Source organism: Geotrypetes seraphini, chromosome 11, assembly GCF_902459505.1.
Source record: "Geotrypetes seraphini chromosome 11, aGeoSer1.1, whole genome shotgun sequence".
Lineage (NCBI taxonomy): Eukaryota > Metazoa > Chordata > Amphibia > Gymnophiona > Dermophiidae > Geotrypetes > Geotrypetes seraphini.
Window position 1 is genome coordinate 139,320,106 of NC_047094.1, and position 17,482 is coordinate 139,337,587.

The 17,482-nt window shown below is 41.6% G+C and overlaps 1 protein-coding gene across 6 annotated transcripts in view; it reads right to left on the minus strand.

Moving 5' to 3' along the window:
• CHD6 (chromodomain helicase DNA binding protein 6) overlaps positions 1-17,482 on the minus strand; it is a 218,304-nt gene that overhangs the window by 150,453 nt on the left and 50,369 nt on the right. For all 6 annotated transcript variants that reach the window (XM_033962937.1, XM_033962936.1, XM_033962934.1 and 3 more), the window contains 4 exons: positions 14,462-14,527; positions 12,077-12,135; positions 7,654-7,771; positions 4,148-4,234 (listed from right to left, as the gene is read on the minus strand). In XM_033962937.1, coding sequence (XP_033818828.1) covers positions 4,148-4,234; positions 7,654-7,771; positions 12,077-12,135; positions 14,462-14,527 — 330 coding nt within the window. The remainder of the gene's footprint in view (positions 1-4,147; positions 4,235-7,653; positions 7,772-12,076; positions 12,136-14,461; positions 14,528-17,482) is intronic.

Below are 17,482 nucleotides of genomic sequence, written 5' to 3' on the forward strand. Positions count from 1 at the left end.
GTTCCTGCTGCGCTCAGGTGCAGTCCATCTTTCCTGTATAGCTTGCTCTTGCCCCAGAATGCCGTCCAGTTCCTCACGAAGTGGAATCCTTCTTCCTCACACCATCTCCTCATCCACGTATTTATTGATTGTAGTTCCTCCTGCCTTTTCACATCTGCCCTCGGTACTGGTAGGATCTCAGAGAACACTATCTTCTGGGTTCTCATCTTCAGCTTCCTTCCCAGAATCTTGAATTGTTCTAACAGCGTGCTTCTTTTGTAGTCTCTCCTGCTGACATCGTTCGTCCCGATGTGGATCACTACAGCGGTCTCTTCTGTCTCCGCCCCTTCCAGGATCATTTCAATTTTGTCCCCGATGTCCTTGGTTCTTGCTCCCGGAAGGCAGGTCACCAGTCGGTCCTCTCTCCCTCCTGCTATGTGGCTGTCCATGTTCTTATAAAGTGGGTGAAACGTGATTCACGTCAGGAGAGGTGTGTAAGTTAGGTCAGTAAACAAAATTATATATCAGTGCTCACTAAAAGTTTTTGAATGAAAAAGAAAGTAAAATAATTTATTAAAAAAAAAAAAAAAACCCTGAGGATCAATGAAGAATGTGGCTACATGTTGAGTTATTTACTCTACTAACTGTCTGAAAATCCTCATGATAAGCACACAAATATATAAGTAATAAAATCTACTAGATTTAATTGAAAAACATATCGGTTCTTTTGGGCTTTACCAATAGGGAGGATTCATGATGGAGAAATTAGGTCCTTACCTGTTAATTTTCTTTCTTTCAGTCCCTCCAGACCGGCACAGAAACAGATGGGTTTACGCTCCTCTGCCAGCAGGTGGAGACAGAGACACTAACTTTTGGCATCAGTACAAGTGGACTGTGCAGACCCTCTTACAATCAGTCTTTACGAACAGCCCAGCAGAAATCAACTAGGCTGAACCAGGACATACAACTCCACCCTCACATGGAGAAGAGAAAGGAACAGACCTAATCAGGACAGCCCACTTGCACTGTAGTCAAAAGTTAGTGTCTCAGTCTCCACCTGCTGGCAGAGGAGCGTAAACCCATCCGTTTCTGTGCCGGTCTGGAGGGACGCTAAAGAAATGACATGTTATTTATCTGATTTGCCTTACTATTGAACTTATCCACCTTGCCCTGGATGAACCATTCAGGTCTTTATCTGCCGTCATTTACTATGTTATTATATACTGTGATTTACAAGTTGTTACTCCCAGTTAGTTTATATCCATTCTTGCTATAAAGAGGCACTAGCCTGGGTGTCTGTGTTGTCTTATTGAAATACAGCATGATCCAAATTGTCACTTCTGTCTCACCATTAATTGGTGCAGTAGTTTAAAAAAGATCTCTAAGCTCCTTTTCTTCTATCACAATTGTGCTGCCTATTTCAGTGGTCCTGTTTGCACATATTCAGCTTAAACCGATTTGAAATCTAGAGGATCAGAGAATTCAAACACATCCTCAGTATGTCTGTGACTTGTCCTTGGACCAATAGCAAAATGCAACACTTAGCTGTCAGATTGTAGAACCAAAGGCAATTTGAAGACATGCTTTTTTGCTTGTAGAACCTGAGAACCTAGGCAACCCAGGTCCAACATTGGGTAAATGTTCAACCTCACAACATACTATGAGTTTGCCACCAATTTATTATCACTTCACTGAATCTGCTCGCTATTTGCACACACACTTCAAATCCTCATATGGGCAAAGTAAATGCCAAAATAGGGCTCAATAGAATAACTCTGATACTGTGCATTACTTTCTCTGATAACCAGGAATGAAGACATAACAACATTATATTGATAGCACCAGTGAGCTTACTTGGTAAGCGCCAGACTTCTATCCTGTACAATTTTGCAGGTTCATAGTACATCAAGGTGTGATTATCAATTATCAAATTCATGATGGCAGGATAAAGACAACCACAACTTACTGCTGCAGATCTTTGAAGGCAAGGTCTTGAGTTTTGATACAACTTTTGAAGGGAAAACCAGTTGGTCCTCATTTGAAAGGGTTGGGGTTACAGAGCTATGTGCTGTTTTGAAGACTTGACAGCCCATTCTGTCCTTTGGGGATGTTTGCTCTCCATGTTGTTTACAACAGATGGGAGATGTATGAACCAATATTGGCTTAGATGGTTAATGGTGTGTTGCAAGCAGGTGAGATGGCCGAGGGATGGAAATTGGTGACTTGTGTATAAACTACTGAAGAATGTTTCTTTGAGTTCCCAGGTACTTAAAGGCTATAGATCAATGTCATCCCTCCCAATGGAGAGTGTGGTGGTGTCACAATTTGAGACTTTTCCTACCATCCACGTATATTTTGGATTCAGTGTCAGCTTGGCTTCAGGAAGACCCATATTAATGTTGTCTACTGTGGATGCATGGATATTTTGGCCACGTTCAACACATTGAATCATGACATTCTGTTGCATTGCCAGAGAAGTATTGGCCTTTCAGGAGTTATGTAGCAGTGGTTCCGTCCATTCATGAGAGGCAGGCAGCAAGAAGTTCCGATAAGTAATACATTTTCAGGTACCAGGCATTTGACCACAGGAGTCATGCAGGGGTCATTTATTTGGTGCCATTATGTCATTAGCTGAAATGTCTTTTGGTGTTTTTTTATCACATTTATGCTGGAGGTTTAAAGATAATTTGGAGAGCAGCAGTTTGCTTAAGCTCTGTATGTCCCTGAGGCAGAACAAGAAATGAGCAGCCATATAAGTTTCTGAATTACTAACAGAGCATTTTTGAATTGTGGAAATCATTTCAAGTCTTCATCAGTTATGTGCACAGAGTGGGTATTTAATCAGAATTTGATATATTAAGTATGGAGATATTTTGATTAACATGTATGGGTATATAGTTAATGTGAGAGAACACTCCAGCATGCAGCTTTTTTTGAGCAGTGTAAACTGCCAAAGTTACTGAAGTTTTCTCATATAAGATTACAACCAACTGCTTATCACTTTATCCATTTTACTTTTGAGTTACAGGAGTTTAGGATTTGATTCAGTTTTCTTGGGTGTCATCCTAGGCAATTTTTATAGCAATAGCTGGTAGGATGGAGGATATTAAATAGATATTAAACTCTATATTTTGGACTATCCTTAGATTGGGTAAAGGCCCTACAGGTGATAAAGAATACTGCAGCACAGCCAATTTTTTTCACAAGTTGCACTGGCTTCCTGTGGAGGCCAACCTAGAGTTTAAGCTTTTGTTATTCATTCATAAAGTGCTCTGGAAATCTTTGGCTAGTTATTTGGCCAATGTTTTATTACAGTGGGAACACACTGCACACTTCTGCTTGCTAGAAGTGCACATATTAACCCTCAAGGCAGGCAAAATGAAACCAGAGAGAAAAACACTGCCTCGTGTTTTAAAGTAAAAGGAGCAGACTCCACGGGCACTCAAAACTGTAGTCTGCCTGACCGCAGAAAGGCGTACAGTTGAGGCTCCTCTAAAGAAAAAATGGGGAGGTGAGAGAAATGGAGGAAGGGATTTGACCAACTGAATGTGACACCTCCGAGGTGGTAATGGTCCCACAGGACCCCAAATCAGTCCAACCAGAAACAGGGGTAGACAAAAAGGCCACTACCTTACCTTTCCAACAGACCCTGCCAAAGCCTATATGTAGAAGACTGCACAGGCTGCTGGAGACTGAGAACAGACTGATTCTATGAGGGACTGCACAGCCCCCTTGTACTGTGTTTTCAGTCTCCATCTGCTGGCAGAAGAGCGTAAACCCATCTGTCTGTGCCGGTCTGGATGGATGATAAAGAAGCTTTTGTTACTCGTTCACAAAGTGCTTTGGAAATCTTTGGCTGGTTATTTGGTCAATGTTTTGCAGCAGTATACACTTGTACTGTCTTTGCAATCTGTGGGAACAGTGATGTTGAATGTCCCTAATTTGGCTTGAGGAAATAAACCTTTTCTTTGGTAGGACCAGTAATCTGGAATTGGTTTCCTCTCCTTTTAAGGCAGTTAATACAGCAGTATTTAAGAAACAACTAAAGGGGAACTAAGGCATTGAAACGTAGAATTCTTAGCTGATTTCAGTGTGCACTACTAATTTCTACGCCTGTGTGTGGAACATACAGCAGAAAATAGTCACTATAATTTGTTTAAGCACTTACCTCACCCGTTTCAGAATCTTTTGTATGTGCTACTTCTAAAACTCGATCAACTTCAACATAGTCTGGATTGAACAAATCTTCATCCGGCTAATAGCACAAAATAAACAGGGAAAGTTGTGAAATTTTAATCAAGCCATTGAGCAAAGTACATAAGTGTGTGTCCCTCCTTTCAAACAAGTATAAATACCAACATGTACATTTGCATCAACAGGTGGGAACCGTCAGCATACATACAGTTGCTTTTAAAGAACGTTACAAATTGTTTTCTAGATATCATAGACAAAAATGTTAACATGTAAATATTTATATACTTTACAATAGAAACAATCTTAAGGATCAAACGTAAACACATTGGTTCCTGCTTATTCATTTATTTAATATATTTGTATCCCGCATATCTGACAATTCTAAGCGGGAACCAGGATAACATACATAATAAAAAAGAAAGAACACAATACACACTGACACATCATCAAACAGAACAAAACATCCAAGCCCATAAAAAGCAGGAACATAAAATAACACATGGATCTAAAATATCTTATGCAAAATGAAAAACAAATCCTACTTTCTTCCAAAATGAAGGTATTCAGAAGGCTCCTTCCCCAACTTCAGCCAACAAATCAACATTCATATCTGTTAAGGAGTAATTAGATCCTTACCTGCTAATTTTCTTTCTTTTAGTCCCTCCAGACCGGTACAGAAACAGATGGGTTTATGCTCCTCTGCCAGCAGGTGGAGACTGAGACACTGACTTTTGGAATCAACTAGGCTGAACCAGGATATACAACTCCACACTCACATAGAGAAGACAAAGGAACACTCCCAAATTGGACCAGGGGACACTGTTGGAAACCGATTAGAACAAGAACCTTTTAGAACGCCCGCCCCACAGTTCGCCAGCTAAACCAGCCGAACCAAACGCCGCTGCTCTTTCAACTCCTCAAAACAACCAAATTCTGCACAAAAAAACATACTCTTCATGAAAATAACGAATAAAATGACCAGGTAGGGTCTGTGCCAGTCTGGAGGGACTAAAAGAAAGAAATTTAGCAGGTAAGGACCCAATTTCTCCTTCTTTAGTGTCTCTCCAGACCAGCACAGAAACAGACAGGACATCCCAAAGCAGTACCCATCATGGGTGTGACCCCTGAATGGCTGCCAGAAGAACACGCTCACCGAACACCGTGTTACGAAGCGCCTGAACGTTTACACGGTAGTATCAAACAAAGGAATGGAGAGAAGACCAAACCGTAGCTTTCCAGATATCCACCAGAGGTACAAGAGAAGATTCAGCCAAGAAGCTGCTTGACCCCAAGTGAAATGAGCTTTGAGAAATTCTGGAACAGGCTTCTTTTGGAGAAAGCACGCTGAAGCGATAACCTCCTTGATCCAGAGCGTAATGGTAGCCTTGGAAGCACCATCCCCCTTTTGAGGACCCGCTAAGAGGACAAAAAGATGATCCAACTTACGGAACTCCTGGGTCCGCTGAACATAAGAGCGAAGGACCCTACGGACATCCAACTTGCGCAACTGCCTCTGCTCTAATGAGCCCTCCCGACTACCCAAGCCCAGGAGGCCCACGAACTGTTTGACATGAAATGGCGAGATCCTCTTCAGAAGAAAGGAGGGAACTGGCCGCAGCACGACCCGCTCCCTAAAGAACTCCAGGAAGGGAAGACTAAACAAAAAAACCTGCAGTTCTGAAACATGTCTCACGGAAGTAATGGTCAACAAGAAAACCGCCTTAAGAGTAAGGTCCTTGACTCTCAAGTGGAGGACGCATGAGTATGGAAAGAATTAGACTGAGATCCCAGGCTGAACTGATGGCTGGAGCAATTTTGCAGCTCTCAAGAACTGAATCCCAGCTGGAGAAGGAGCCAAACGCTTACCACGCAAGAGACAGCAAAAAGAAGACAAAACAGCAATCTAGACCCGAAGGAAAGACCAGGCAAGGCCTCGCTTCAGGCCATCCTGCAGAAACTCCAGGGTGTGAGGCAAAGCAGCTCGAAGGGGAACCACGCCACACACGGAGCACCACTCTTCAAAAAGACACCAAATACAGACATAAGCCCGAGAAGTAGAAATTCTCCGAGACTAAGAGAGTAGAGAGAACCTTATCTGAATATCTCTTCTTCCTGAGGCGAGCCCTCTTAAGAGCCGAGCCATAAGACAAAAGGGACCCGGAAAAAATCATGGAATGGGACCCTGAGACAGAAGAACGGGCGAGAGGGGAAGCAGGAGAGGATCTGCTAATAGCAGACGAACCAGACACGCGTACCATGGACACCTGGGCCAGTCCGGAGCCACGAGAATCACACAGCCTACGTGCTGGGCAATCTAAAGAAGAACTTAGGTTATAAGCAGAGTAGAAATTTTTAAATAAAAGAAATAAATAACATCAAGGAACTCCATCATATTTAAAAAAGGATACAATGTACAAAATCAACATACCATCAACCATCCAGAGAATACAATAATTAAAAATAACAATAAATATAATTGTATTTCAGAAAACATGCATTAACATTCATCAATAATGTGTTGGAGAATAGGCATCAAGAACATTCTTTTGGATGAATTTCATGAAAGTGACTGGCAAGGGTAAAACCATCATTTCAACTGCAGGAACTCTGTCTTCTATAGATACTCTCTACTTTGGTGGCCATACAAAATTCCTGATCTATTTTTTTGTTGTCTTTTTCTTTATCCCACTCTAGACTGGCTTCATTGTTGTCTCTTCTACATTTACCTCTAGCCATACTCATCAGCTTGATTCTGCATCTCTTTTTCCTCAGGACTTTGCTTCCTAGTCCATTGATGACCAGGTTCGTGTTGGGACAGATAATGTATACTGATAAGACAGCCTTATGGCCTTTATTAGATCAGAAGGCTTTAGCAATTATGATTCGTGCTTTTATAACCAAGATTGGCTTTTCTTAAATTCTTAACTATATGAGACAGGAAGGTGGACTTGCTAAAGGCTGCAACTTATGCTGTGTCAAGCTTTTATGGTCTGCGACCCACACCTATGGAATGCAAAACTGCTTGATGTGGTTTACCTCTCTTGTTCTCTTTACGTGTCTGATGTATTGTTTAGTCGGTACTTATTTGTTCATTGTTTTCCCCTCCTTTATACAAATTGTAAAATGCTTAGAAAACTTGATTTGCGTTTTATCAAAATTTTAATAAACTTGAAACTTGAACTGAAGAGATGTTAACCAACATTTTGGAAAAGCGTGAAAGCAGTTTTCGAACAGAAGGCAGTGGTGTCATTATGCTGAGCTACCTTGAGAAGCCATTAGATTTGTTGTATTTATTTACTAATATACCTCAGGCTATCTTGATAAGGAATAAATATCAAACGTTAAACACTTGCATTACAGCTCCATGCAAATTTCCATCATCTGCTAACACAAAGTCTCAAAGGCTTGCAGTGCCCCAAACATGTTAACCAGAACAGTTTCTCTTATAACTAGGCCTACAATGACAGAGAATTGTCTCACCTCAGTAAAAATATGTTTCATTTGCGCCTGTTTGTTCCTAAAGCGCCTGATTTTCTGCTGGATCCTGGGGTCTTTTTCCAGTTCGTGCAGCGTTGCCCATTTACAATGAAGATAAGAACTGAAAAAGAATAAAATGTTTACAGAAAGCAGACATCCATCACTTCCTGCCACTTCAACGGTTTATAAAAGAATTAGGTAAGCAACAATCCATTCAACCACAGTGCTTGACTGGCCAATATGTGCATAAAACAGAAAGTCAAACTAACCGTCATTCTCCTCTTTGCATTTCAAATGAAATGTATTTGAATCAATTAAATGATTGAAGCATCAATAAGACAGCAAATAAGACAAGTCTACTATAAATAAAGAGAGGAAAAAGCATGCAGAAGAAAATAAAGAAGGGAGATTAGGTCTTTACCTTGATAATCTTCTTTCTAGTAGAAAGACACATTCTGGAACTGGTGGGTAGTCAAGTCCTCGTCGCGAGATTCTGTGCAGAGAGCCTCACTTACATTTTTCCTCTCCACCTCCCTTCACTCTGGGCTCTCCTACAAGGGATCAGTTCAGATCAAATCAGATGGTCAGCACTAGAGAAGAAACATAACAGAGAGGAGTATGGGGACACTCCCCCAGAAACAAAGCTATTCTGCTTATATCAAAAATATTGATGACCCTGGCACAACCAGCACCATGAATCCCAAGGAGTCACTGCACTGCTGTAAGTCAAGTGTGCTTGGTACATCATACTGATAAATTCCAAAGCAAGACCCTGACTAGGCCCCCTGCAGATGCTCATGTGGCCCTTTCTGGGATTTGACAGCAGATGTGCAGTTGCACTTTGCCGGGGGGGGGGACACGATCCATTTCCCAGCTCAAACTGGGTTTTCAGACCTGGCACTTGGGCCATCTGCAATCCCATGCCCCCAGAAGGACTACAAGAGGCTAAACCAGTAGCTCCCCACCCCCACTTCCAATGTGCTGTGCAGCACACGGGACACGGTCTGTCCTCGGGCAGCCATCCAGGCAGATTGAGACTTATTGAGAGCGGTAGAAAACTGAAATGCTCTTCCGGAGTCTGTTATAGGGGAAAACATCCTCCAGGGATTCAAGACAAAGTTGGACAAGTTCCTGCTAAACTGGAACGTACGCAGATGAGGCTGGACTCATTTAGAATACTGGTCTTTGACCTGGGAGCTACAGCGTGAGCGGACTGCTGGGCACGATGGACCACTGGTCTGACCCAGCAGCAGCACTACTTATGTTCTTATTTCAAAATCAAGAAATTCAAGACGGCACTAAAACTGGCCCTTAAACTCTCGTATTAGGATTTAAGGGGGGGGGGGGGAAACTTTGAAAAAACTAATTTAAAAACTCTTCACTCCCTCTGATTTTATCTCTTCAGCCTGTACTCATTGTACCATGCTTAGGCTAGAACTGTAGCCAGGGAAAAAAAGGGAAGGACTTCTGCCTCAGACAAGCCTGTAAAGTGGATATCTTGCTTCTTCGGACTGCTCCAGTGTCCCCTGACCAGACTAGGACCTTAATCCTACTGGACCAGCAGCAGCCCTTATCCTGGTGAAGAGCTACTCAGCCTGCGCTCAAACTCTCTGCGGACAAAGCAGGCTTCTGCTGATAGAGTCTACGTTATCCCAAAGCCAGGAGCCTCTACAGCATTAAAAAGCCTGAAAGTCAAGAAAACTATAGATGAGCAGAAGAGATCTCGTGTGTAGAGAGTGAAATTGAGCACTTGTTGGAACAATGTAAATGAGGCTCTGGGCACAGAATCTACCCACCAGTTCAAGAATGATGGGTCTATAGTGCACAGCAGACGTACATAGCACTAGAGACTTTATTCCCTGGAGCTTAGAGTCTAGTCAAGAGAGACAACCAAATTTGTCTCGGAGCTAAAACCACAAAGAAGGGAAAGGGGATGAGATTTAGCATACTGCCTTTCTGCGGTTACAATCAAAGTGGTTTATATATTATATTTATTTATTTATTCAATTTTCTCTACCATTCTCCCAGGGGAGCTCAGAAGAGTTTACATAAATTTATTCAGATACTCAAGCATTTTTTCCTGTCTGTTCCAGTGGACTCATAATCTATCTACTGTACCTGGGGCGATGGAGGGATTAAGTGACTTGCCCAGGATCAGAAGGAGTAGTGTGGATTTGAACCCAGAACCCCAGGGTGCTGAGGCTGCAGCTTTAACCACTGCACCACTCTAGAAACTAAAATGTAGCTAGGAAGTTCTTCTTCACCCAAAGGGTGGTGGACACCTGGAATGCGCTTCCAGAGGGCGTGATAGGACAGAGTACAGTATTGGGGTTGAAGAAGGGATTAGATAATTTCCTGAAGGAAAAGGAGATAGAAGGGTATAGATAGAGGATTACTATACTGGGCACGATGGACCTCTGGTCTGACCCAGCAGAGGCACTACTTATGTTCTTAAGTGAGCCAAGTACAGGATAGTCCAGCCATTGTGACATCACTGATGAGGTTGGCTCTTATTGGTGGAATGAGGCATTATGATGTCATAATACCAGCTCTGGTTATCAGAGGCTGAAACTTTTCATACTATTATTTATTCAATTTGAATGGCTTACATGAATTTATTCAGCTACTTGAGCATTTTTCCCCGTCTGTTCCAGCGGGCTCACAATCAGTCTAATGTACCTGGGGCAATGGGGGATTAAGTGATTTGTCCAAGGTCACAAGGAGCAGCGTGGGTTTGAACTCACAACCTCAGGGTACTGAGGCTATAGCTTTAGCCGCTGCACCATGCTCTCCCCCAAAGTCACAAGGAGATGCAGTGGGAATTGAACCCAGTTCCCAGGTTCTGAGGCCTCTGCACTAACCACTAGGCTACTTCTCCACTCATGAAAGAGAAGAATTAAGAATGCAGTTATGTGTGTGATAAACCTGACAATATGAGGATGATATAAAAGTCTGTAAATATTTAACAAAGAGCTCTGGCTATGTATATTACACTATAGTCAAAACAAACTAAAAAGAAAGGGGCTAATATTAAGCCCACAACGGTCAGTGTTTTTGGGTGGGCTTTTAAACATCAACTATCACAGGTAAAAAAGAAACCTGGACATTTGAGTGGAAGTATCCAGATGTTGGTTGCTGCTCAGCACTGCAGCTATAGAGGAAGCAGTGATATTCAGCTTAGAGAATGACAGGGGAACAAATTATTCCCCGTTCCTACAAGCTCCGTCCTCATCTGCACAAGCCTCAAACATTTTAAAATCATAAGTGTTCGAGGCTTGTGTGGTTAAGGCAGAGCTTACAGGAATGGGACAGGGACAGCGACAAAACTTGGATTTATTTATTTATATCCTGCCTTTCCCAAGGCACAAACAGAATCACATACAGTACAACAAATCAAATAGTGATACTGTAAAGCCTCCTAAAATTACAAAGAGGCTACCAGCACCTCGCATCAAAAAACTCTAAATCAAGTCCCATATTTCATCTTACAAAAGAGGTGTTTCTTCAACATTTTCTTAAAACTACTCAAACATGTTTGCTGTTGTAAATATCCCAGAAGCTTATTCCACTCCCGAGGACCCACACATGAAAATATGCTAGCTCTAGACACAGCAGGGACAGGGAAATTGACTTCCTGCGGGATGGGGGCAAACTTGTCCCCGTGTCATTCTCTAATTCAGCTGCTCTCCAAATACCCAATCAGGATACACGGACAACAGCCTCTCTTTTCTATCCTAAGCTATCTATCTGTTTATTTACTGCCACTCACAACTTGGCACAGCAGGGGCAGTCTATGATAAAAATAAAGGGAGAGAAGGGACTCGGGGACAAGAAGATACATATTGAAAGTACAAAGAGGGAGAGAAACAGAAGATAGAATAGCCAGATTAAGTACTAGCTTCTCCCATCTCCACCACGGACCTCTGTGGCACATCTGGATAGTGCCGCGATGGTCCGAGGAAATATTCAGCAGCACTATCCAGGCAGTGCCACCAAATACTCAGCAAACCAGGACTTATCCAGTTAGCTAAGCCCTTTTCAATATCGGCCTCAAAGAATACAAGGCGATACCTTTTTTCTTAAGCAATTTAATACATGTGAAGTTCAACTTTCATAGAGATTTCCATGTGAGGACCTTCACAGTTTGTAGCCTACTTTACAAAAGGCTCAAAGAACTTTTCACACATTTTTTCAGGTTTTTCCTGAACTGAGTGTAATTAGGAGACATCTGAATTCCTATGGGAAGTGAGTTCCAGATTTTCTATAAGTTAATTAACAGTACAAAAATAGTGAAAGGACAGTACAGGAAAGAGAATAAAGAAAAGATAAGAATGGGGAGCAAGACCAACAGATAGGAAACACTATTATTTTATAATTGACAAAAGAGATGTAATATAAATAGAAAATTAATAAACAGTGTACATACAAATTTCTGTATTTGACATAAAACTCTTCTACTTCGGAGGAGAGTCCGCCAGGATGGAACTGAAACACATCAAACAATGGATTATGAAAGTGAATCTGATCAAGCCTCCTTAATTTTGCACTAATTCACAACCACTCTACATGGAAGAATGCATGCTGCACATGCAGACCCAGGATTACATTTCTATTTAGCAGTACAGTGCTCCCCTGTGAATTGGCGGCATTTTCCGACTGCGAATGACCGGACAGGAGAGTGAAGGAAATCACTCGCGGTATGCTCCGACGGCCTCTTCCTGTACTAAAGTCGGGCCTCACCAATCAGGAGTTGCTTTAACAAGCAGCTCCTGATTGGTGAGGCCCGACTTTAGTACAGGAAGAGGCGGTCGAACCTACCGCAAGTGATTTCCTTCACTCGCTGGTGCTCCGGCTGCCCTCTCCTGTCTCCCCTGCTAAAAACCATATTCGCGGTTTTTCAACATTCACGGGAGTTCCTGGAACGGAACCCCCGCGAATATCAGGGGAGTACTGTATTGTATTTCTTAATAATTTATTTGCACTTGGAAATCAGTTAGTTCAATGTGCTACACTTACTCTCTCAAAAGTTCCCATTCCTTGTCAAAACATGGGTGGACACAAGAACTACCACTCCCTATGAAGTGATCTGGTAGCATACCATGTGCATAAGCACCGTTAACTTTATTTCTTCTCCTTGTGTAATTCAAGTCAATTGACTTGCAGTGCAAGTGCTTTGAATCCAATAAAAGCCAGTTACTGCCATTCTGCTTCTCTTAACTGAAGGAAGAGACTCACTTTTTCACTAGCATCAATTTAAATTACCAAAGCCCTCTAGGTGGAGAATGTGTCAAAATACCTGGGAAACTATTTGGTGCTCCGTACCATATCACACATGTAAGTGGTTACTGAATTGCAGTATTAGGAAATCTAGAAAGGTGGGGACATGATTGTTATTTGAAGTGAGGGGGAGGGTAAAAGCAAGACAATTGGATTATCCAAAGATGGGGAGTTAGTTTAAGACCCATCACTGACATTTCAAGAACGTTGGCTGGAAACACGGGGGTGGGAAGGGGAAAGCTTTTAGCTAAGGTTATTTTATTTTATTTATTTCAGTATTTATATCCACTTATGATCTAAGTAGTTTACATTGTGGTACTCAAGCATTTGTCCCTAACTGTCCTGGGGCAATGGGGGATTAAGTGTCTTTCAAAAACAATGTATATAAGATAAAGAGAGATCAATCATAAATCCACAAAAATTCCTCTCTTTTATTCAATTTTCAAATTCTTCATTAGAAACAGTGATGAAGTTTTCTCCTATCAGACTTATCTCCACTGAAGTTCTTTATAGAGGATCCCCGTGCGTTGCCACTGATTAACTAGATAGGGAACTAACCTCTTCGGCACTCTCCCCCTCCTGCCTAATTTTAAGATGATGTATATCAAAAAACTCTTATAAAACTGATAATAAACTTAGCTTCAATTAGGCAGGGAGTTCTTATGAGTTCTTATATCTCTCAGCTTCTGTTTTCTTTGCTGTGGTCCGTTCCTGCGGTCCGTTGGCAGGAACGGACCGCAGCAAAGAAAACAGAAGTTGAGAGATCATCTTAAAAAAATCATCTTAAAACATCATCTTAAAATTAGGCAGGAGGGGGAGCGTGCCGAAGAGGTTAGTTCCCTATCTAGTTAATCAGTGGCAACGCACGGGGATCCTCTATAAAGAACTTCAGTGGAGATAAGTCTGATATGAGAAAACTTCATCACTGTTTCTAATGAAGAATTTGAAAATTGAATAAAAAGGAGGTATTTTTGTGGATTAAGTGTCTTTCCCAGGGTCACAAGGAGCAGCTTGGGATTTGAACCCACAACCTCAGGGTGCTGAAGCTGTAGATCTAACCACTGCGCCACACACTATGGCTTGTGATGTGCACCAAGCTGGGTGCCTGTGTTTACAAAGTAATGAGCTGCTTTAAATGCATTTGCATATTTTGTATCTCATTACTATATAACATGAGGTGACCTATCACTGCATTAAGGCACTGCACACCCAGCATTAGAGTTCTTTAAGGAGCAAATACAGGTTTGTTCCCTAACACAGGTCGATAACCACCTCCCTTATTTGATTAATGCAGCAGAATAGATGTCATGCTGCTGTGTACTAAGTTGTGCATCTGTTCTAATGTAAGAATGTTTTTTGAAAATTATAGCATAATTTGCCTACTATGGAAAAAAAAAATCAGCTCCCAAGAGAAACCCTGAATACTGAGATATGCACTGGGGTCACTGTGCTCATGCCAAGTTTAATTGTCTGAGGATATCTATGTTATCGAGTTTTCCCTGACACAGATTGTCAAGAGCAAAAAACATCTCACCTCTTTCTGGACCATTCTGGATGCCAGAATCTTCTCTATTATATTGGCATCATCTTCTGGAGGCTCCTGGAAAACAACACAATACAATGAACCTACTGCATGGATCCCCAAGTCCTCCAACTTAAAGAAAATACAATGAACCCCAATAGCTCTGTGGATCCAATTCCTCATCCTCATATTGTAATAATTAAAACTCTGCTGTCACAATGCAACCTCATAGTAGTTCATATATATATATATATATATATATATATATATATATATATATATATATAAAAAGAGAGAGCTCAGTATTGAAAGCAAGTTGTGCATTTGCTGGATGTTTTCAGTGATAATTCAGATAAAAATCAGGCTAAATGCTCAAATTTGATATAATAGCACCTTACAACTAAGATAGTGGATCTCTCACAAGATGGTTCACTGTTGGGAGTAGGTTGAGCAAATCATTGTCAACATGCTGGGGCCAGGTCTCCTATACAAAAATAGCTGGTGGTTTATTTTTGGATTGAGTGGATCCTGAGATTGATGGGCATCAAGTGCAACTCTTGCACTATATCCCGTTAGTGGCTTCTATAGAGATAGCAAGAGAATAGAGGGCCAGTAAAGTACCTGGATCCCATCATTTAGAAGAGTAACTCCAACAGGTCTTCCAAGTTCACAGTCATGTGATACGAGTGGCTGAAGCCTTCTGGAGCAGTGAGGAAACTCTTTATACTATGCAGTAGGAGCCACTGCTGCAATTGAGGGACAGATGGCAGAATGATGTAAATTCTTGAAGGGAATTTATTTTTTATCAATGAAGGAGTGGTATCAATGAAGACTGGAAGGTGGCAAATGTTACACCGATTTTCAAGAAAGGTTTGAGCAGGAGATCCGGGAAACTACAGACCAGTGAGTCTGACCTCAGTACCGGGAAAGATGGTAGAGTCGCTGATAAAGGACCGCATCATTGATCACCTTCATGGACACGGGCTGATGAGGACCAGTCAGCACGGTTTTAGAAAAGGCAGATCGTGTTTGACGAACTTGCTGCACTTCTTTGAGGAAGTAAACAGACAGATACTTGATATAAGATGAAAAATGAATAAAGAATTGGGAAAAAAAAACAACTTATTTATAAATAAGGAAATTGGAATGACGAGCAAGGTGATTAAATTTGCAGATGACACAAAGTTGTTAAAACACATGCGGATTGGGAAAAATTGCAGGCAGACCTTAGAAAATTGGAAGACTGGGCGACCAAATGGCAGATGAAATTTAATGTGGACAAATGTAAACTGATGCACATTGGGAAGAATAACCCAAATCATAGTTACTGGTTGCTAGGGTCCACCTTGGAGGTTAGCGCTCAAGAAAAGGATCTGGGTGCCACTGTAGACAATACAATGAAATCTTCCGCCCAATGTGCGACAGTGGCCAAAAAAGCAAACAGGATGCTAGGAATTATTTTTAAAAAAGGGGTGATTAAAAAGACTAAAAATGTTATAATGCCCCTGTATCGCTCTATGGTGCAACCTCACCTGGAGTATTGCGTTCAATTCTGGTCTCCTTATCTCAAGATATTCAAAACCAGAAAAGGTTGAAAGAGTGACCAAGATGATAAAGGGGGTGGAACGCCTCTCGTATGAGGAAAGATTAAAAAGATTAGGGGTCTTCAGCTTGAAAAAGAAACGGCTGAGAGGAGATATGATTGAAGTTCACAAAATCCTGAGTGGAGTAGAATAGGTACAAATGGATCAATTTTTCACTCTGTCAAAAATTACAAAGACTAAGGGACACTAGGGGATAATTTAAAACCAATAGGAGGAAATAGTTAAGCTCAGGAATGCATTGCCAGAGGTGGTGGTAAGAGCGGATACTATAGCCAGATTTAAGAAAGGTTTGGACAATTTCCTGGAGGAAAAGTCCATAGTTTGTTATTGAGAAAAACATAGGGGAAGCCACTGCTTGCCCTGGATCGGTAGCATGCTACTCCTTGGGTTTTGGCAGGGACCTGGATTGACCACCATGAGAATGAGCTTCTGGGCTTGATGGATCATTGGTCTGACCCAGTAAGGCTAGTCTTCTGCTCTTGTTTTCTTCATTTGGATCCTTTTTCCATTTTTTGGAAGATGTTCCTTTGGCACTACAAGACTTTTTCATATCTTTAGATGGATAAGCTGATCAAGGATTGGTCACCAGAGCGACTCTGCTTTGCTCACCAGGTCTTTTAGCAAATTTAGATACTGGCCTTGAGCTAGACTTGCACATGGTTAGATAGGTTTGATCCCAACAGAAAATTCAAGCCTCCTAACATTACATCTCTGTGCAGAAGTTGATCATCAAAACACCTTGGCTATCACCCAAACACTTGTGACATGCTCTGGGAGAACACAGGCACTTAAAGCTGTACTTCTTAGGTATGAAATAGGAAACAATCAACACTAGGATTAAACATTAACTTTTCCTGAAAAAATTAAAGGAGAAACCAAAATATACAATGAGAAACTAGACCTACAAGCACAAAAATGGTTTGGTGGAGCTAAAACTGCAATCATGTATCAATAAAAATAAAGAATAAACTTAGGAGGGAGCCCATTGGTTCAGTGTTGGTGCTGCAGAATGCTATGCAGAGGATTTGGGTTGAGTGTCTAGTCATGTCTTTCATTGCCACAGTTAGGGAATCCTTAGAAGCAGGTCTTAATTTGTAGTCAATAAGGAAGTGAAACTGTGGTACGAGGGAGACTGGGCAGCAGCAAGAAGAGAAGAGGAGCCAAATAGGGAGCAATTATTTGTTCTCTGCGACACACTCACCACATCACCTCCTCTTCCATTGAGGTTGCCTGGAAGGGAGAACCTAGAGCAGAACACACCCCTGTTAGTCTGGAGTCTGGAAAAAAAAAAAAAAAAAAAGAGGTGGGCCATTCCCCCAGAAATTAAGCCCTGTAGAGAAATCAATGTTCACTGCAAATTGGAAAGGGGATCCGTTATTGAAATATGGTAGCACCTAATGGTCAGACCTGAGTCTATACTTGCAGAATT